This window comes from Urocitellus parryii, chromosome 12 (genome assembly GCF_045843805.1).
Source record: "Urocitellus parryii isolate mUroPar1 chromosome 12, mUroPar1.hap1, whole genome shotgun sequence".
In the NCBI taxonomy this organism is placed as follows: Eukaryota; Metazoa; Chordata; class Mammalia; order Rodentia; family Sciuridae; genus Urocitellus; species Urocitellus parryii.
In genome coordinates this window covers 11,919,135-11,940,587 of record NC_135542.1, presented here as the reverse complement: position 1 = coordinate 11,940,587, position 21,453 = coordinate 11,919,135, and the positions used below count along the sequence as shown (strand labels likewise).

At 42.4% G+C, this 21,453-nt stretch overlaps 2 protein-coding genes across 14 annotated transcripts in view; both read left to right on the top strand.

The window, feature by feature from the left end:
• The window catches only part of Inpp4a (inositol polyphosphate-4-phosphatase type I A), a 130,754-nt gene that overhangs the window by 33,080 nt on the left and 76,221 nt on the right, over positions 1 to 21,453 (top strand). The window lies entirely within an intron of this gene.
• LOC113175112 (STING ER exit protein) lies at positions 15,992 to 16,832 on the top strand. Its single transcript, XM_026379297.2, has one exon. The coding sequence runs from the start codon at positions 15,992 to 15,994 to the stop codon at positions 16,658 to 16,660; it is 669 nt and encodes a 222-aa protein (XP_026235082.1). The 3' UTR covers positions 16,661 to 16,832.

The window sequence follows — 21,453 nt, the reverse complement described above, 5'->3', positions numbered from 1 at the left end:
CTCACTTAGGGACAACTGCCATCAGTTTCTGATGATGGGAACCCAGCTCCAGATTATTTTATTATGTTGACTTCAGTATTTTGAAATATGAAAGTATTTTGATGTCTTAAATGAGACTCTGGTAACTCTTCATCATCCTTTGAATGGTTAACCTGTGGACTCCTATGATCATGTTGACTGACTGAAGTTCTTTCCTGGAGTGTCATTTATAACTTAGGCCAAGTTTTATGAAAATGCACAGACATTGCAGTTCCTCTTAAAACTTGGCCAGACATGTCTCAATGATACCTTTTGAAACCACTGTGGATTCTCTGGTGCCTGGAAAGAAGAATCTTGCTTCTTGTCCAGGCTGGTGCTCCCTGATATCCCTCCTCCTTTCTCCTTTCTTTTGTCCCCTTGCTTTCTTTTTCTTGATGATCTTCTAAAAGAGGAGACCCTTCGACTTTCAGTGCTTTTCCATCATCCTGTGTCCATGTTGTCTATCCCTTATCTGAAATGCTTGGCACTAGAAGAGTCTTAGGAGTTTAGCAGATTTGAAATATCGACAGAGTATTTACCAGTTGAGTGTTGATGTGATGCTCAAAAAGTTTTGTGTTTTGGAGCATTAGAATATCAGATTTTCATATTGGGTTTGCTAAATCTGTATCCCTTTCCTCTCAAGCATTGATGCATCTGGATAGCTTTAAAAAGGTATAGCCACTGGGTTCTGGATCAGGTGGGACAGCAGTTCCTCAGAGTTTCCCATAGAACGTGCAGTCTGGGTTGGGGAAAAAAGTGTATATCAAAGAGCTTCTTAGTGTGGTGCTGGATTTCTGTGGATAAGTTACATCAGAAGGAGTCTAGGAATAGAACATTCCTGGAAGCCTGGTTGCATAAGGCAAGCAAAGGGTTCTGCAAACACCCATGGCTGCTGTCTGATTGCTCTACTGCTAATGGCCTCCTCCTGGAACATGGATTTGGGGAATTTGCCTTCTTTGACTTGGAGTGTTGACTGCAGTTTTGTACTTGAGACCTCAACCAGTGGCAGGAACTGGGCATGGGTGAGCCTGAAAGTAAACACCAACTCACACCACACACATGCCATGATTGGCACCTAGGAAGGGAAGAGATAGCTAAGTACTATGGGAAATAAAGTATGAGTTACCATTCTTGCTGAAAAAAAGGAAAAGCTAGTTGATTCAGAGTGAGGATTATTTAAAAATAAACTTAATTTTAGAATAGTTTTGAATTTATAGAAAAGTTGTATAGGTAGTACAGTTTCTCCATCCCCTTAAGCCCATTTATTCAATTTTTAACTTCTTAACACTAGTCAAGTACTACTTCTTTGTACACTAGTCATAACCAAAATTGTTGCATTATTAACTAGAGTGCATATTTTATTTAGATTTAGGTTAGTGTTTTATTTTTTTTTTGTTGTTATTGTTTTAGCAGCTTATTGCCTAATGTGCTTTTCCAGTCTCAGGACCCAATCCAGGCCACCATATTACATTTACTAGTCAAGTCTTGGTTATGACTGTTTCTCAAAATATCCTTGTTTTTGATGACCATGACAGTATTAAGGACAGATGTTCAGATATGCATAGAATGCCCTTCAGTTTGGTTTTGTCTGTTTTTTTTTTTCTAACATCATTAGACAGGGGTTATGGGTTTCAGGGAGGAAGACCATAAAGGGAAAATCATCTTCTCACAGCATCATAGCAAGAGTACCATCACCTTGACTTGATCACCTGGCCAGCAGTAGTGTTGTCATGTATCTCAACTGTGAAGTCGCAGCCCCTATTTTGCATTCTGAATTCTTTGGAAGGAAGTCACCATCCACAACCCACATGGAAGGGTGGGGATTATACTCAACCTCTGTCAATTATTTGGAATGCTCCTTAATCAGGAGATTTGTCTCTATTCTTATTGATCTATTGTTATTTGTATCACCGTGACCCATGGTTTTGAGTTGTCACCTAGTACTGTTATTTATTTCATTGCTCACGTTTTTCTAGCGTTGACCATTAGGAGCTCTTTGATTTGGCTCCTGTGTGCCTTTGTCATTCCTGCCTCATTGTGGCTTATTTTGTGGGGTTTTCAGCTCTTCCTTTTTGATACTGTAAGAGACTCCAGGCTCATCGCAAACATTTCCTGTCCAAGGCTAGACTTAGCCATTTCTTTTAAGAATCCTCATCCCTTTTATTGGAGAATAGTCTTAGAAACCAAGATTTGGGCATTAAGTGGCTAACAGTACTGTAATTCCAATTTTTATGGAAGCAACTGAGTAACAAAAGCAAAGTACCTGGGCCTGGGGTTGTGGCTCAGTGGTAGAGCGCTTGCCTGGCACATGTGAGGCACTGGGTTCGATCCTCAGCACCACATAAAAATAAATAAATAAAGGTACAACTAAATAAACCTACAACTAAAAAAAAGTACTTTAAAAACAAAAAAGCAAAATACTTAAGTTATAGCAATGGTGAGAAATTTCCCCACTTTGAGGGGAAAGTCAACCCAATGCTTGCTTGTGGCATAGCACAAAATGTGTTTTCTACTGTAAAGTTGTGGAGGTGTAATCATTTCCCGGAGGGAGGTGGAGTGGGGCCATCTTTATTTTCTCTGAGTTTTTGTCCTTGCTTGACGTAGTATTTCATGAGGGGTTTATACATCCTCCCCGGGGCAGCCACAAACTTCCAACTGCCTTTGCTTTCCTTCCATATGAAATAACATCTTTACAGGATCCACATGCTCCTGGGGTGCAGTGGACAGCCTGGGAAGGCCCAGGGTGATGGAGCTTATCCAGCACTGTAACCTCGGGAGATGTGGTGGCGGAGCCTTGGGGAGAAGTGGTCCAGTTCTGGGTGTGTCCCCAGGACATGTCAATAGGTCAGAGAGGGGAGGGAGGGGCTGATAGAGGAAGGGAAGACTCCATGTTCTTGGCATATCCCCCTGGAGAGCAGCGGTGCCATCTTGCTGAGACGGAGAAGACTGGAGGTAGAGCAGCCCGGATACAGGAGCAGCATGATGCTCTCAGGAAGCGTCAGAGACTCTCCTGACAAGGGACTGGGTTTTCCTGCTAGTTTCCTTTTTCTGACTTTCTGTTTATCATACCAGAATCTCTAAAAGGAGAAGCTGGTTTCAGAAACAGCACCTGGCTCTGGAGCAGGGAGTCCAGTGTGAAGGTAAAATGGTGTGTGAGAGGACGGTGTCTTCACCCTAAGCCCTGCTCCTGTGTGGAGGTGGAGAGGAGCTTGGGGTTCTGGTGAGGAGCTGGACTCTACTGGTCAGTATGTGAGGTGCCTTGGAAGTCCATAGTTGGCTTCAGTCCTGACCTCATCTTGTCCCTTTGGGGATGCCTTCCTCCCTCTCCTGTTCTGTTTAAACTAGGATTCCATGGCTTCTTGTCATGGGCTCTCCACCCATCTGTGACCCCCAGGGCCTCCGAGTGGGCAGGTCAGAATGTGAAACAGAGTTTTGCACAAGTCTGCAGTCAGTGGCCACAGCAGCGGGAGAGGTGGTGCCTGAGGGAGGCCAGGTAACACTGGGGGCTTAAACCTGGCATCCTGAATTAAGAGTTTACAATATATGAACTTTTTGCTTTGAAAACAAAATACATTCCAAAGAAAATAAGCTTTTAAAAGTAAGCTTCTTAATAATAATAAAAAAAATGGTGTGTGTGGGGGGGAATAAAATGAAGTCATTTTATTTTATATTTCATCCTATTTTATATTTCATTTTATTTTATATTTCAGGTCATTTCTCTTTATATTGATGGAGGGAAAAAAAATTAAACAAACCCAAACTGGGTCATACAGGCCATAGTAGTAACAGTAAGTTCTGTCTGTATCTAATTGTAACCAAGATCCAGTTAATCAAAAACAAATTGTTTTTCCAAAAGTGGATGGGGATGAACTTTCCAGAGGGTTTTCACATTGTGGGTAGTAACTAGTCAGATGGCAGGTTTTTCTGGGTTTAGAGGAAGGTTTCTATTTTCAGTAGCTGCCTCCCCTGAAAGTGCACTGCTCCCTGAGCTAGTGGCACAGTAATGACTAAGCTGGACCCAGAGCAAGGAGGGCCCAGAGCAGAAAGCAAACCTGGTGCCCTCAGGCCCAACCCTCGCCTAGTGGCTGCTCTCTCTAAAGCATAGGCACACACTCGTCTGGAAGATTTGGTTTCCAGGCCCCCAGCAAGAAGAAGACCACGCATTTCAATTGACAAGAATATTAAAAGCTATAAGCTAATGGCAAGTGGAGTGAGACTATCTTAACAAGTAGATGTGAACACTGAAAAGCAAGAGCAAGCCAAGTGCATTTGACATGGACTCGAGCAACCCCTTACATCCCAAGAAAAGGCCCCTTTGTATGTATACAGTTACTCCTGAGCCATGTTCATCTTCCCCATGTGGCAAATGAGCCAACACTGGAGCCTTGGGCAAGTGACCCTCTCCACAGCTGTCATAGGCAGGATTGGATCTGTACTCTATTTCTAACTATGCTAGGAGTTTCATTTTCAGAATAGTCCTTACAGTCAGAGAGGAATATAAGCCATTTCAGAATATTTCTCCTGGTTTGCTGTAAAAATTGCCATCTAATTGTATCTCATTGGCCAAAGCAGCTGCCAGAGGTTTCCCTGCTGTGACATCTCTGTTGTCTGAAGGAGTGGCCCTTTGATAGGCTGTCCCTTGGAGGACTGTACATCTGGCCCTTTGTCATTTATTCCCATTTTACTCAGAATCTGTTCTGCCTTCGGCTGGCCAAGGAGATCTCATAGGCATGTGAGGGCAGGAATCTGGAGGGGTCTCAGGGGCCCTGTAGGTTTCACTGGTTTGTTGTGGTCATAAAAGTGGACACAGTCAGGTCCCAGGGGAGAAACAGGCAGGTGCTAGCTCTGGAATGTGTGCCACAGGGCCTGCATGAGGAGCACAACCCCTGGACCTTCTGGCATCAGTTTCATATCTACAGAGACCCATATGGAACATAGAGCCCATCTGGGGCTTCTTGCCTGAAAAAATGTAGCAGTAGATTGCTGAATACTGACTTTGGACTTCATAAGTTATTGGAGATTCTCATTTTATAGGTGAGAGGTCTGGAGCTGGAGGGTGTCCAGGATCTAGTCCAGTTCTTCCACCTGTAGGTCAGAGTTGGCATTGGAGCCAGTATCTATGATCCCTCCCCTGATGCGTCAGTGGCTTTATCCCAGAGCTTCAACCTGAGGGACCCCAGCCACCCACCCTACCAGCTGCCCATCAGGTGGAGGTGTTTGACTGGCGTCTTCACATTCCTAATTCCCTTCTCAACTGGATTCTGAGAATACCATCTGCTGTCCCTGGAGGCTGGGCAACACTTGGTGACCTTCAAGAGCATGCTGGTAACTCCCTTTCGCCCAGGCCTGCACACCTGAGCCTCTTGCTAACTGGGAGAGATAAGTACCACATTTTCTTTGAATATTGATTGGAACCTTGTTGGCCTTTTCGGGTGAGCTCACTGTGTTTAGAGGGGCTCCCTGTTGGGATTTACTATGAGGATGTGTGTAGGACTCATTTACCCAGCTGCGTGATGATCTGTGATCCCATACCTCTCATGATGGCAGATTTTCCTTACATTTTACAGATTACTTGCTGAGTAGAATTTATGTCTAGGTGACTTTTTTTTTTTTAAAACAAAAATAATGTGTTTTTAAAGACTTGGTTTAATTCTTACAAGGGGGGAGTTTCTTCACAGCATATGTAGTTCATATTGTGCTGGTTAATACCAGCTTCCTTAACATGGAATATTAGGCTGAAAGGAGTTTTTCATATATTTTGTCAATCAAGAATAAAGAAATTAGGAATAAATTTTATTGGAATCTGCTTCTGGGATTGTCGTGTTAGGAGCTCTGTGAATCTGTTCCTCAGTGAAACAATAGTAACTGGGGAAAATTATTTTAAGAAAACATCCAATTAAAGTCTTTGGAAAGTGTCCTGAAGGCATATAGTAATTGGAGAAATATCTGATTGTGACATCTACTAAATCTCTGGAGTTTTTGGCAACTGAGCCACGCCCTACTCCTTTCCTCCCACCCCAGCCTGTTGCCCAGCTCAGCATGATGGAGTATGGTTGTGCAGGCAGGGCTTTCCCCCCATGCTTTTATCAAGGACGAAGTTATCACCTCAGAGTGGCAGTCTGTCAGCATTTCTCATCCCACTTCCAGAACTCCAGGCCACAAAGGCTGAGTTCCACCAGGATGTTCTGCCACTCCTCACAGGGCAGAGGCCCCAAATGCCATCTGTCACCCCAGCCTTGCCAGCCAAGAAAACCTAAGGCTGCCATCCCCATGCAACACCTGGCTTATGAATTGGAAATGTTACTGTGAGAGAAGCAGGCTACTCTGCTCCCACCTCCAAAGAAGCAGTTCAGATTTTGACCAGGTAAAAGAGGTAGGCTGTAAAAATAGAAAACTCTGGAGCTCTCCTCAAGGGTATCAGTTTATAAGAGAGTGCAGGGAAGTTTAAGCCAAGGGTGGTCTAAAAGAAAAAATAAATGTATGTATGTATGTATGTATGTATGTATAGAAGGATGGATTGATTGGTTAGTTGATTTTGGTGGCAAGCAATTAAGATGCTGGTAGCTCCATGAAAGCAATAGGCAAAGCAAGATACAAGCAGGGAAAGAGGCAACTAAGAAGAGACATTCTGGAGTCAGAACAAACTTCATACAATGACATCAAAAGCTATTCCTGCAAAAGACCTGTATTTAATTAGATTGTAGAACAATTTAGGTTCCCAGCCTTGTCTAAGATAGAGCATAGAGCAATCAGTCAGCAATTAGTTGGGCCTAAGAGCTGGGTGTGGTGATGTCATGTCAGAGGCAGACAGCCTAACAGAGTGATCAGGGAGAGTACTGTCAAGAAGAACCCAGATATAACCATTGTCACCCAGAGAGATTATTTGTTGTGTATGCTCAAGGATGTGCCCTACAAGGAGCAGCTTCAGAGGTTGCATGCTACATGGTGGAGGTCAGGGGATAGGTTTCACCAAACTAGCCCAGCCAGGTCTCTGAAAAAATAAACAAAAGCAAATCTCCTCTCCTGGAGGAGAGGGGATCAGTGTCCAGAGTTTCTGCATTGCCATTTTTAACATGAAATTAGAAGATGTGCAAAGAAAGAGGAAAGTAAGACAGAAAGACTAACAGGTAACAGAAGGGCCTAATAGAGGACTGAGATATTAGAATTAAGGGATTCAAAAAAGTAATCTAAAATATATTCAGAGAACTAAAGGGAGGGGCTGGGGTTATGGCTCAGCGGTAGAGCGCTCGCCTCACACATGCAAGGCCCTGGGTTCAATCATCAGCATCACATATAAATAAATAAAATAAAGCTATTTTTTAAAAAAAGAACTAAAGGGAATCATCCTTAAAGAAGTAAAGTATGAGGACATCATCTCACCAAATAAAGAGTATCAATAAAAGAATTGATTGAAAAAAATGGAAATTTTGGAATCAAAAAGTTACAATAACTGAAATAAGAATTCACTAGAGGGACACAATAGTAGATGTTAATTGCTAAAGAAAGAATCGGTGAATTTGAGATAGAATAGTAGAGATTATGCAATCCAAATAACAGGGGAAAGAAAGAAGAAAATGAACAGTCTTAGAGATGTGTAGTATTCAGTGAAGCACACTAGCAAGTGAAATAAGAGTATTAGGAGGAAAAGGGAGAGAGAATGAAAACAACAAGCAAAGACACTAGAATAAATAATAGGCCAAACACAGTGGTGCATGCCTATAATCCTAGCTACTCTGGAGGCTCAGGCAGGAGGATTCAAAATCTAACGCCAGCCTGAGCAATTTAGGCAGACACTGTCTCAAAATAAAAAGGGTTGGGGATGTAGTGATAGAGCATTTCTGGATTCCAGTCCTGGTACTACCAAAAAAAAAAAAAAAAAGAAAAAGTGGGTAAAAAACATTTATCTATACATCCGGGAAACTCAGTGAACTCCAAGTAGGTTAAACTCCAAAAGATTCACCTGCAGGCACATCAAAGTAAAAATGTTGAGACAAGGAGAAAATCCTGAAAGCAATAAGAGACTAAGGACTCATTCTGTAGGTGGAAGAAATAAACAGCTAACCTCTCATTAGGTACAGTGGACCCGGAAGGCAGTGGGACAGCACAAAGTGCTGAAAGAAAAACACAACAAAAATCTGCCCCCTTAGTATATCTACCCAGCAAAGACATCTTTCAAAAATGAAGGTGAATTAAAGACATTTTCAGATTTCAAAAGCAAAACAAAAAACTAGAGAATTTGTTGTTAGCTTACAGGAAATACTAAAAGGAGGTTCTTTAGGCTGAAAGCAAATGACCCCAGATGACATTTTAAATTCAGATGAGAAAACAAAGACTGCCAATAAAGGTAACTATGAAATTAAAAATGCATAATTTTTTTGCTTTCTTCTTTTAACCAATTTTTAAAAAGTGGTTTTAGAAAATAACACATACATGATTATGATGTGTATGATGATACAACATTGAGAAATGAGGTGCATCTGGCACTGGTAGCACAACGGAGGCAGGTGGAGCAAACCTGTATTGAGCATGGAGACGGACATCATGGTGACCACGTCCTCAGGAGGAAAGATGGAGAAGGCTGGTAAACTAGCTCTGTAGCTTGTACTGCTCACCTCTCTTCTTTAAAGACAACATTGTACAGAGTAGCAATTATGACAGTGTTTTGGGGTTGGGTAACAATATTATGTATATTGTGTATTATAATGTATTGTGTATACCACTAATAGATGAGATGGGGAAGTGGCACTAGAACTGAGCAGGAGTACTGTTTCTGTATCTCCCTGGGATCCTGTGAGTGAAGGAATGAGAGAGAGGTTACACTAGAAAATATCTATATTATGTGGTGTGCATCTCCAAATATGTAACACTGAATCCCACCGTTGTGTATAAACGCATCATTAAAAATACGGAAAAAATTTAAAAGAAAATATCCAATTAATGAAGAGGAAAATAGCAACAAAAAGTCTATTCCCTTGTCACCCCAAAGGGCTTTTATTAAGATGCATTTTACACTTTTAAAAGATTCTACTGGAAAAGAAATTTCATCAGGTTTCTGGATGGAGCCCACAGCCATCTCTGAATTATTCTAGGTCTGTTTTTCCAAAGTGTCTTTTAAATGTGCTTGTAAGAACAGTGTCCACCTGCCCTGGGGCTTGTGAGGAGAAAGGCAAGAACTGTGCCCTGAGGGAGACAGAGAGAGTTCGGGGCTGGTTCCTGGTTCCACTGAGGGTCGCTTTTCCCTCTTCGACACCGGGTTTCAAGCATCATCCTCAACACTCAGTGAGATAATGACAGGGAAGTGCTTGACGCCACCTCTACCTCCGTTGCACCCCTCACATCTGATGTGCAGGCCTGCACCCTCTGTGAGCAGATGCTGGGCTCTCCTGCTCCTCGGCCTCCCACTGGCCTCAGCACCAGCTCAGGTGATAGATTGGAGCAGTGCATTGGATGGAAAGTATTAGGTAGAATGTGCAAGGTGTCTTGGTGTGACTGACTTGCGCCCTCCCCAAATTCATAGGTTGACAGCCTGACCCCCAGTATGACTACACTTGAAGGTAGGGTCTATAAAGAGGTAGTTAAGGTTAAATTAGGTCATGAAGGTGGTGTCCTAATCCAGTAGGACTGGTGTCATTATAAGAAGAGACACCAGGGAAAAGACACGAAGTGAAAAGCTGGCGGGAGCACACAGCAAAAAGGTACTGTCCGCTGGCTTGAGAGTGTGCTCTCATAAGGAACTGAAGTGGCTGGCACCTTGACCTTGGGCTCGCCAGCCTCCAGAACCGTGAGAAAATAAGTGTCTTGTTTCTGAGGCACATTGTTATGGCAGCCAGAGTAGACTACCACACATCAAAAGTGGAGACTCAGTGTTCTTTCTCATACCCACCCGAGTGGCTGCCAATTTCTGCCTCCTTGAGCAACTGGGAAAGCGACCCCATTCAGAATTGTAAAGGTGGAAGCCAGGAAGATGTAGTAAATTAAAAATGGCTGCCTTGGAGGTTGTCTTCTCTCTGCTCCGTCATGTCTGTTTGCCATCTGTCCACCTGCTATGGGATCTGGCTGATGTGCACAGTGGCACGTAGAAACAGGATGGAATGTCAGCAGCCATTCCCAAAATGCCAGGTTTGCTTTGGGTTTTGACCCCTTCCCTCTCTCCCTGCTATAGCAGTGTTGATGGTTCGTTATGGGTGTTTTCAGATCTGCTTTGCGCTTTCTCTGTTTTCCACTCCTTGGATATGAGATTTGATCGTCTCGTGCAGCCTTGTTTAAGATCTGCAGAGTGCTATATTTATTTGACTTTATTTGAAATTTTAAGGCTTTTCTTAATGTTGTTCCAAGTGATCTGATGAATGTCGGACTCTAGAATTTATACCTTAAAAGGCTGAAACGCTGATGTGTTTGGAGACTTTCTTCTGACTATCTAGGGCAGGGCAGCTGAAAACCCCTTTGGAATTAGTGTCAAACTTTAATTAATAAAGTTGTTTTTTAGAGCTCTTTTAGGTTCACAGCAAAATTGAGGGGAAAGTAGAGAGATTCCCACATCCTCTGACTCCACGTAGAAAATCTTTCTCGGTAGTGTTCATGAGGAAAGGAGGAGGAGATTGCTGTTTAAAGAAATAATAAGGTTGGAGGTGTCAGGTCACCCACCCAAGTCTGATAGGAACGTGGGCCCAGAGCCCAGCATAATATCACTGGGGTGCCCAGTGACTACCTGTGGGGCCCAGCGAAAACCACAGGAGATGTCACCAACTGGATCAGATATAATTTCTGGGCAGGTGTTCTCATTGCTCACACCTCAGGCTATCATTCTTCAGAAATAATGTGTCATTTAAGGTTTAAATCCTAACTTCCACCCAAATCCTATCTCATTTGACCCTTAGCAAGACCTAGAAACATTAAATTTAACATCGTGAGTTGTGGTCTACAAACTCTCACATGCACTTTCTTATTTGAGATTTTCAGCAAAACCTTCTGTTGGTTTGGTTTTTGGGTACTAGGGATAGTACCCAGGTGTAAGGCAAGCGCTCTACCACTGAACTACATCCCTCTCCCAGCAAACTTTGTAGGCAGGCTATCTTTCCCACTTTACGGCAGTGGCCGTGGACTCAGAGTCGAGCTTTCCAACAATCAGACAGTTGGTTGAGGGTTGGGGATGAAGATGGAGATGGCACACTGGCTCCATGAGCCCTCTCTTGGTCCAGTGTTTCCTAAAGGGCAGGTCTGCTATTAAAAAACCATTCAGTGATGCTTGTTAAAGCATGGTAAGGACAGTTTTTTTAAGGACTACCTCAATGCGTTCAGAGACACAACAGGGTCTTGCATTAGGGAGAGAGATTAGGCCCAGTTTCAATTACAAAGGGCAAGTAGAAACATATAGCCAAAGAGTAGGGTGGGGATCAGTGAATGGAAAATTACTTAGAGAGAACATCAGGGGTCAGGGGGATTCTGACTAAACTGGTCTAACCAGTTTTTTTTACTGAAGATAGGCCAGAGTTACTAGTCATGTACTAGAGTAGTGGTGGTGGTAAGGGATGATGATCTTGGTCATCTATGGATGATGATCAGATACCTGGGTGGGAGGTCCTTGCTAAACTTGGATTTTTATTAGGTAGTGCACAGATGGGCTTAGAAGAATGTTCAGGATCCAAAGTTTGGCCAACAGAGAATCTTTGGCACTGCCCCTGGTAGGAGAGTGGCAAGCTTTAGATTTGAATAGTTAAGTATATATATACTAAATATTTACCTATCAAAATAGTTCATGTAGCACATTTGTTAAAAAATTATTTGAAGAAAAACTCATGAGCCATAGTATAAGTCATGATAGAAGCAATGGCCCCCTGGGTGCCTGCAGTTCAGAAAGTACTGTAGGATCCGTGCCAACTTTGGGAGATGATAACTTCTTGTCTCAGCCTTGTTGGTTGTGCACAGAATGTCCTCACTCAGACTGGGAATAATGATTTTCTGTGGTGGCCAGGCTTTGTTGTAAGGAGCAAATGACAAAATAGAGTGAGCATAATTTATATCATTTTGGGTACTTTGCCAGTGTAGCACAGTAGTTTGGGTGGATGGGGGATGGCATGGGGTCGAGGGGTGGCAAGTGGTGCAATGAGGTGCCCAGAGTGCGATTTGCCTGAGACTGAATGGTTAAATGAAGACCTGAACCAGGCCAAGAGCCTAGGTGTTCTGACTTTGTGTCATTTTTGTCCATTGCATTTCTCTGCCTCTCGCTGGTGGTAGGTAGATGTGCCCTATGCTGCCGTTCTGAGTGTGCTGTTGGTTTTCAACTGCACGGCTGTTAGGATCCTTGGCTGTGTGTAGAGTAGCTTAGGCTAATTTACGACCTCAGTCATCTTCATGCAGCGTGCCCACTGCCTCCCCATCCAGCGTTCTGGAGTGTTGTGAATGTGTTCACCTTGCCCAGTAAGTAAGCAGTTTTCTCCAAGAGCCTAGTTCTCTCTGAGCTCCACTTATAGGGCCAGATCATAGTCTAGGGTGTTAGGTGACACCTGTGTTCTCCAGATGAGAGAGCTCATTCCACTTGCAGAGGCCCACCCTGCCTGGCTGCACTGTCAGTGTCCTGGCCTGTGTTAAGGAGGCTGGGCCTGAAGTGGGCTGGTAAGGGGAGGCTTAAGGGGCTTGGAGGATGTACCTGCTCCATGCCGGTTTCCAGCTTTTGGTTTTTCTGCAGGTTTCTTCTAATGAGAGATGGCAACAATCTGAAAATTGAATTTTGAAGACATATTTTCTTTGATCCCTTTACTACCCAACTGCCAAGAATATTTACAATAAAATGTAAAAAGCCTAAGTAGAGCTTTTAATTAGCTTTCACTGTCTCGGTGATAGTAACATTACATGTGCTGTGTGGCAGGGAGAAACTTTGTGGGGGCCTTTGTTCTTAGTGCATTCTCTTTATTTCAGAATTCAGCTGCAAATATTTGAGAAAAAAAGAAGTAATGGCTAAAGTACCTCTTGACATTTTTCTTAGGATTACACAGATATCCCAACCCATTCACATTCTCTTCAGAAACATAACCAGCTTAGGAATCTTTCTGGAATAAGGCCACAGTGAAAGAAAGGGAAACTAGTTCCAGCAGCTTTCTGGAACAATCTCACTTCTGTACTGCATGGGAGAGGTAATTTGGAAAGTCCAGCTCCAAGACAAAATATGGCCCTGGTATAAGGTTTTTGCTAATGGACTGGAAATTTCTTGGGTTTTTGAGTTATCAGGTGGTTTTAGTTTCTTTTGTTGTTTGAGTTTTATTTTATATCTGCAGAACCAATTCATCCTTCAGAGCTGGTGAGCATGGCTTGACTTAAGGTTTCGTTGTGCTGGTGCCAGACTCATCTTTGGATCCCCTGCAGACCTGCTGGGCTGAGGGAGTTTCCTTTTGTGTGATGGTTGTAATTGTTGCCTCTCTGTTCTTCAGCAGGTGCATCTTGACCCAGCCTTACCAGGCCTGAGCACAGGTCACTCTTTGCTCTGCTGGTAAGGAATGATGCTCATTGCAATCCTTGTAGATTAGGCAGGATCCTTCCGGTTTGGATCAAGTGAGCAAGAGGTTTGTTCTCCTTCTCCCTCCTCCTCCTCTGTCTCCTTTTTCTTTTTTCTTTTTTATAAGAATATGGAGCACTGAAGTTCTTTACCACCCATCAATAAATGATTAAAACCGTTTCCATTTTTACAGTTAAAGCAGGTAGATAATATACCACTTTGCTAGAGAGCTACATATAGTTAAGCATGCAGAATGTGTGACTCAGTATTTCCGAGGTACTTAGAAGACCAAGACATCTTTCCTTGATGTTGATTTGCTGGTGAGGAAGCTAGAAACAGAATTGGCTGGTGGTGCCCACTGGGAGGCCTTGGGCAGGTCGTTCCTAGTCTCCTGGCTTCCTGCCTTGATTCAAAAATAACTTTGTCTTCCCAGCATATCATTGATCTGTGGTTGTTGCTTTGCATTTGGAGCCCTTTAAGGAATTTTGTTGCTACTTAGAAAATATATTTTCTCTTAAAGCCAACTTCTACATTTGTGAATTAGAAAATAAGCTTTCTTAGTGGTAATAAAAATAAGTCAGACCTACCCAACTCAAGGCACCTGAAACACAGGAACTTTCAAATTATTATTTGTTCTGCTCTTTCAGTGGTGATCTAGGAAGAAATAATGTATATAGAGTGAATCTGCCAGTGCCTCACGGGCTCACGTGCTATCCTGCTGAAAGTGCCAGGGTGAGAATGGCAGAGGGATCAGCAGGAACAAGGGGTTTAGCCGGAGCAGGAATTCTGCACACTGTTGTGCATTGCAGACACCAGTGTTTGCAAATAGGCCTAAGACCATCTTCAGATAAGTCCTAGGACCTGTATCCTCCCTTTGTTTTCCTGAAGCTCCATTAGCAGGGAGTTTTGAAGGTTGCCTGGATTTCAAGTCTTGAATTAGTAATTTGCTTTCCAGTAAATAAAATTGAAACCTGGCTTTGCTTTCAGTGTAAATTAGAATGTGGAGCTTCCCATTCTTAAAGGTCATGAGTAGTACCAAGTCAGTGGGTTAGTCAGCTTTCTGTCTCTGTGACAAAGGACCTGAAATGAATAACTTAAAAGAAGGAAAGATTTATCTTGGCTCATGGTTTCCTAGGTTTCAGTTCATGTTTACTCAACCCTACTGTTTTTTGAGCCTGTAGTAAGGCAGCACCTGGCAGTGGGAGCATGGAGTAGAGAAAACCTGGTCACCACATGACAGCTGGAAGAAAGAGAGACAGGAAGGAGTCAGGCTTCTAATGTCCCTTTCAAGAGTGTGCCCCTGACCATTTAACTTCCTTCTATGCCCCATCTCCTAAGAGTTCCACCATTTCCCTATAGTGCCACCCACTGGTGACCAGTGTTATGGGCCCTTGGGACATTTAGGGTCCAAGCATCTGACTAGCCCCTCTGGGAGCTAGTGAGAGCTTATCTCCTATGTCAAGAGTGCACTCTGCTCTTAAGTACTAGTAAAGGCTTTGGAATGGTTGTATCTCACGAGCAGGCTGACCTTGGGCAAGGCCCCCACTGGCCTGCCATTTTTATGTGGCCTGCACTGCCCTTGTGTTGAGCTGGTTTATTCCCTGTGGTGCTTCCCTTGTTAAACTTCTTGACCATTGAAGTTTTTGTAATAAGAATGGGATGTAGGCTTCATTCTTGAACTGTAGAGTATGTGTCACCAGTGTGAATTGAGGACAGCATGGTGACTGTTTCTCAAAACACCTTTGTACATCATCACTTGTCAAACCAGAATGTTTTCCAGTAAATTAATGGAACCTGTTGGGAACCATAAGAGAAGGAAATTGCAAGTACTTGTACAAAAATAACAGAAGCCCCTACTCATAGAGCCAGCTTGTCACCTTAGAAGCCCTGTCTTAAGTTGCAGCTTGCTGATTCATGGTGCGTGGGGGGGGGGGTGCATTGCCCATCCTGTTTTCCCACTGAAATATCTTGTTTCTGTGCAATACTTACCCAAGTGTTGGCTCCTCTTTTTGCCTTTTCACTTTACTATAAGTTGGTATTGTTGGCTAGGCTTATCTCAATCCTGTTCAAAAAGTTTTGTTTTTTAATAATTTTAGTTGAAATATTTTTGACAAAAACATTGACTTTGTTTTCAAGGAGCTTAGTTTCAGCCCAAGAAATGGAAATCAATCATGAAGGATACAAAGAAGCTGCTCCCATCCTGAAGTGTTCTTGCCTTCTCCAGGAAGATCCATTTCCTCTTGGTATCTGTGTTGCTTAATGTGAAGGCTGGAGATCGGGTCAGAGCCTGAGCGACCACAGGGGACACTTGTAAAGATGATGGGCGGGGAAAGAGAGGGAAATATCATTTAGTGTGTTTTGAATTTGAACTGTTTCCTTCCAGGGGTTCCTGAAAGGGATGGAAGGAAGAAAATTATAGTCCAATAAATAATATAAGACAAAAATAATAGATGTGAACGTGCTTAAAAAACGAAAACCTCGACTATGCCTAAAGTAGTGTCTCGGTCGGTTGTCTGCTCCGATACCCGGGACCGCGAGGAATATGATGATGGTGAGAAGCCCCTCCACGTCTACTACTGTTTGTGTGGCCAGATGGTCCTGGTGCTGGATTGTCAGTTAGAGAAGTTGCCCATGAGGCCTCGCGACCGATCCCGTGTGATTGATGCTGCTAAGCATGCTCACAAATTTTGTAATACAGAAGATGAGGAGACTGTGTATCTTCGAAGGCCTGAAGGCATTGAACGACAATACAGGAAGAAGTGTGCCAAGTGTGGACTACCTCTCTTCTACCAGTCCCAGCCGAAGAATGCCCCTGTGACCTTCATCGTGGATGGAGCAGTAGTGAAATTTGGTCAGGGTTTTGGGAAAACAAATATATATACTCAGAAACAAGAGCCTCCAAAGAAGGTGATGATGACCAAACGGACCAAAGACATGGGGAAGTTCAGCTCTGTCACCGTGTCTACCATTGATGAAGAGGAAGAGGAGATTGAGGCTAGGGAAGTTGCTGACTCCTATGCACAGAATGCCAAAGTGATTGAAAAACAGCTGGAGCGCAAAGGCATGAGCAAGAGACGACTGCAAGAGCTGGCTGAACTGGAAGCCAAGAAAGCTAAAATGAAGGGGACCTTGATTGACAACCAGTTCAAATGACCAAAGCTTTTCTTTGAGCCCAGACGGAGGCAAGCATTTAGATCAAGAAGAAAAATAACTTCTTGATTATATGGACTGGTTTCTGTTTATTCCCAGGAGAAGGCATTACTTTATTTCCCATTGACTCTCTCATTCAGTGAGGTCTTTGAGTCCATTTGACCTGCTTTCTAAGAGATGGATGTTTCTAAGTCTTTATGTAGGTTTCTGTACTAATTTTTGTCCATTTGATGTAAACTTACCTGTGTAAGAACTTTATGAATAGATCAGTGCTTGAGTGTCTCTGGTTTCTAAAATGACTTTTTATTCCTTTTCCAGTTAATAGAATATTGAAAGACTTTTGGAAAAAAGTATTATGTTGTGTCATAGAGAAAAGTAGCATGGATTATATTTAAAATTACAACAAGTCATATCCTTTTATGTGACTCTGTCGCTGGTCTTAGAATGGTTCTTAGGCATGGCTATGGTTTGAATCTTTGTATTGTCAGCAGAGTTTCATTGAAAGCCAAAATCTGCATAAAACTCTCTTTACTTCAAATATTGGAGCTGCAGGTGAGCCATACTATATTAGACTTTATTCTTAAAGAAGGAGATGCCACAGGGCTGGGGATAGTGCTCAGTCACAGAGTGCATGCTAGGCATGTGTGAGGTCCTGGGTTCCATCCTTGGCACTACATATGCGTGTGCATGCTTGCACACTTGTGCTCACATACCTTAAAAGGAAAAGCTACATTGTAGTGAGGGAGTTGGTTAGCTCAAATTTGAGTTAAAATAGGGTCCTAATAAGTAACCCAAGGGAGCTACCATCTAGTGAGACAGCTAGGAGTACTGCTTCTCTGTGTGGTACATGAGATAAACAAAATTATCTGCTAGGTATGTTTTATTTTACATTTGCTTTGCAGAGGAATGTTGTATGTATAAATATCATTTTATGTCATGCTGCTTCAATGATGTCAATATCTGTGTATTTATTTGAACCCATATTTTTATCTGTTCTCCGTATTACAAAGTGTGGGGTCAGAAAGCATGTTAACCTCCTCATTAATCTACAGTGGATTGCAATTATTAGCAAGCATCCAAGACTTGTTTTTGAGGTGCTGCTGGGAAATGGTAGTACAGTTTTCTTTGTGCGCTTTCTGATTTCTTTATTCCATGGAAAAGTAGGTTGGAACCAGGTAGATGTAATCTAGTCTGAGCTGGACAAAAGGGGGGTGGAGTTCCTGGGAAGGCTTCAAATGGGGCATGTTATCATCTTCCAAGTTATTCTCCTACATCCACCGAGGCTTTAGCAACTGAGTCTTCCTTTCCACCTCATCTCTTATCCTTATTCTGAGAAAGAAATAACCATCATATGGATGAACAACTCTGACCATCTCACAGTTTCTCAACCTCAACTCCTGACAATGACCTCTACCTTTACTTCACTGTAGCCATAAGCTCCCATGATTACAGTCTGGATATCATCTATACCACCTCTGAAATCCAATATTTTATTATTTGATGGCAGTCATACTCAATTCTTCTAAAGCTGTTTTATTTTTAGATTTGAAGGGTGATTATTAGTAGTAAATAATGAAAAATAGTACTAGTAATAGAAAAAATATTCACCACTCTTTATTGAGTACTTAGTATGTGTCAGATGCCAGGGAAAGTACTTTACAGGTATTATCTAAACAACATGATAATTCTTTAAGATGTTACTGTACCCATTCTAAAAATTAGTATTCTGATACTCAGAGAGTTTAAGTTTCCCAAGATCCTGTATGTGGTAAAGACAAAAGTTTGATTTTAGAACTAAAACATGAAAACTGCTTCTCCTGTAATTTTTAGAATATATATTATTAATATCAGAACACATTTTCATTTTGAGAAACCAAAAAAGTGCATTAACTCCCTATAACAAATCTGTGGTTACATTTCGACATATTTTCTGAAATATTTGTCTTTAGATACTAGTTCTAAACCATTTCAATATCTGGTTGATGTTGTATGTTTTGCTTCATCTATATGATTATAAAATGTTATGTCATTAGCACCAAGCAACATATGCTCTTTATTATGTTTTATTCTTTTATGTTGAAGTAATTGTTTAAAATTAGCATAGTTCCTCTTTTCTATTAACTCATTTTATAGCAGATAGTGTTTTAATGTTAGTATAAGAGATAAAGAGCCATATTGAAATTTTGGAGAGAACCACCTCTCCCCTTTTTTGCAAAATATCCACTATGAAAAATATTAAAATGTTTGTGAAATTAAAAAACAAAAACAAAAACCAAAAACCTCCAGAAGGGAAAATGATTGCATCTTTTATAAGCTTTTGGTTGTAATTTGAATTAATGTGCTCTGTTTTGCATATGAGAAACAGGACTAGCCTGTTTTTAGGTCCTGACTTCTCTCCACAGCTGTGACCTTGAGGGAGCTTCTCTACCCCAGTGTACCTGGCTGCCAGGTGTTAACTCAAGAATCTCTATCCTCATTGCCCTGCCCTGCAGTAAGAGAACCAATTCGTCAAGAGACATGGAAGACATCTGCAGAATGTGTCATGGTGCCCGTACATACACTTCCTCCCCAGTGAGGATTACTACCCAAGGAGTCTCTGGGCAGGGTGTATCTGCCCACCGAGGCCAGAGGAAGGCAGGCAAGCAGCCAGAAGGCATTGTAGGCTTGGCACCTCTTGGTCTCCCATGGGTTGGAAACATGGAGAAATTTGACCCTTGGCATATACCAGCAGCAGACATCAATAAGCCCTGGAGAAGCGTGATGCTATAAACAGACTGAGGGCAAATGACGGCTGCTCTTCCCAGGCTTGAGGAGGGTGGGCACCACCTTGAGTTTGGCACCTCCAGTAGCCCACGGTAGAAGCCCTCCCCTGGATGGGGCAGGTGTCAAGGAGAGAGGACCAGTGTTTTTTCAGAATTGTGCCATATTTTGTTCTGTAACTTCTTTGATTTAAAAGGAGAAAAGTGACTTGCTGAAGTATTCACCACCTGGGATTCTTTGACTTCCTGTTCATAGTCCAGGGAGGGTAGAGCTGTATCCTGCTCCTCTTCCTGCTTGACAGCTCTCAGGAAGTGGCTAGCCACAGTTGTTTTAACCAGATAGCTTCTGGGTGGCCTCAGGCAGGGCAGGGGTGAAGTAGGAGTATAACATTGATTAACTTAACTGGAGTCAGTTAAGCTGTGATCCTGCAGTGGTTCCCATGCAGCAGCCCCATGTGCCACATTAAAGTAATATAAACCTGAGTTCATTTGTGTTGGGGTTTTGCTTGCCATTAATTTATAAGCCTCTTTTAGCAGTTTAAGAGCTCTAAACAAGAAGAGTTTATTCCTAATTCTGTGTTTATGTAATGTATTTTAAACAATATAAAAAACTTCTACTTAACACTGGGACTTCTTTGATTTTTCTTTTTGCAATCTTAAGAAACACTTGCTGTAAGCAAGTCTCAATTGGCTACTACTAAAAGTTGAGATGGATTGAGGTGATTCTGTCTATACTCCCCCAGTCTCTTTGTAGGAACCCTCCTTCACCCAAACTCTTAGGTAGTGTGGGAGGCCTGGTGCTACAGTAGGACCCCAGCCCTCCAGCCATGGGTACGTGGCTTGAGCTGAGCCCTTTGATTCCCTTCCCTGGAGAAGCTTGGAGAGGAGCCACTCAGTCAGCCTCTCTGGGGGCTTACACGACACTGGGGAGTTTAAAGTTGGGGGCTGCCTTACTTCCCACTACGTAGACTGGCTCATCTGTGAGTGAGGAGACTGATACAGATAAGCAGAGGGGAGCTGAGGAGGGCTGCCTGTGCTCTTGGCTTTGGAGTCCATGTGCAACCTGAGGAGGACCAAGGAATTTCTTGTAGAGGGGACCTCAACTCAGAGTGAGTGGGGTTCTTGACAAACATCACAGAAATGAGTTTAAGGACAAGTTAGAGGCATATAGGTTTAAGAAAGCAAAGAATACATGTTCAAGGGAGAACATGGGCTATCTCAGGAGTGAGAGACACTTTAGAGTTCTTGGGCTCTTTTAATTAAAGGAAACTTGATGAGTGGGCATGGAAGGTATAGAGGGGTGACATAAGTTTATGGTGGTCTGGTCCTTCTCAGGATCTTTAGGCCTAGGTGATCTCCATTATTTGATCAGTAGATAAGATTGGGGAAGTACCCTGTATTACAGGTTTCTTAAAATAGTGCATTTCTCTTTGCTTAATTATTATGTAGGCTGATTAAGAGTGCACAAGTTATCTTTTTTAAGTGGGTGAATTTATGATAATTCTTAAGATTTACAGATTTCCCAGAAATTTGGCAGTGATAGGCCTAAGAGAGAGGACTGGATTTGGAAGTGAAGGTATGAGGAGCTTTAGAACAAAGCTTTTAGATTAAGCTTATATTTTCTTATTCATCCTTTTGTCTCTACCTTTTATTTTTTTTCCATCCCACCTCAGATGGGCTGGACTAGCTGTGTTCCTGCTCCAGTTTTCTAAGTCGGTCTAGAATCTTTAGGTCACACGTGATGAGCTTCCACTTACGCTCATCTGAGTGAGTTGGGTTTCTCCACTGTTGTGCAGCAGAGGAGTACTGGCTGTTAATGCAGTAGTCCCCCTTGTCCTCAGGGGATATGTTCTAAGCTCCCCAGTGAATGCCTAAAACATGGATAGTTCAAACCCTATATATACTATGTTTTTTCCTAGACATGCATGTCTAGGTAAAGTTTAATTTATAAATTAGGCCCAGAGATAACAATAATAAACAACAAAAATTGGACAATTGCTGTATTATAATAAATAGAACAATTATAATAGAAAGTAC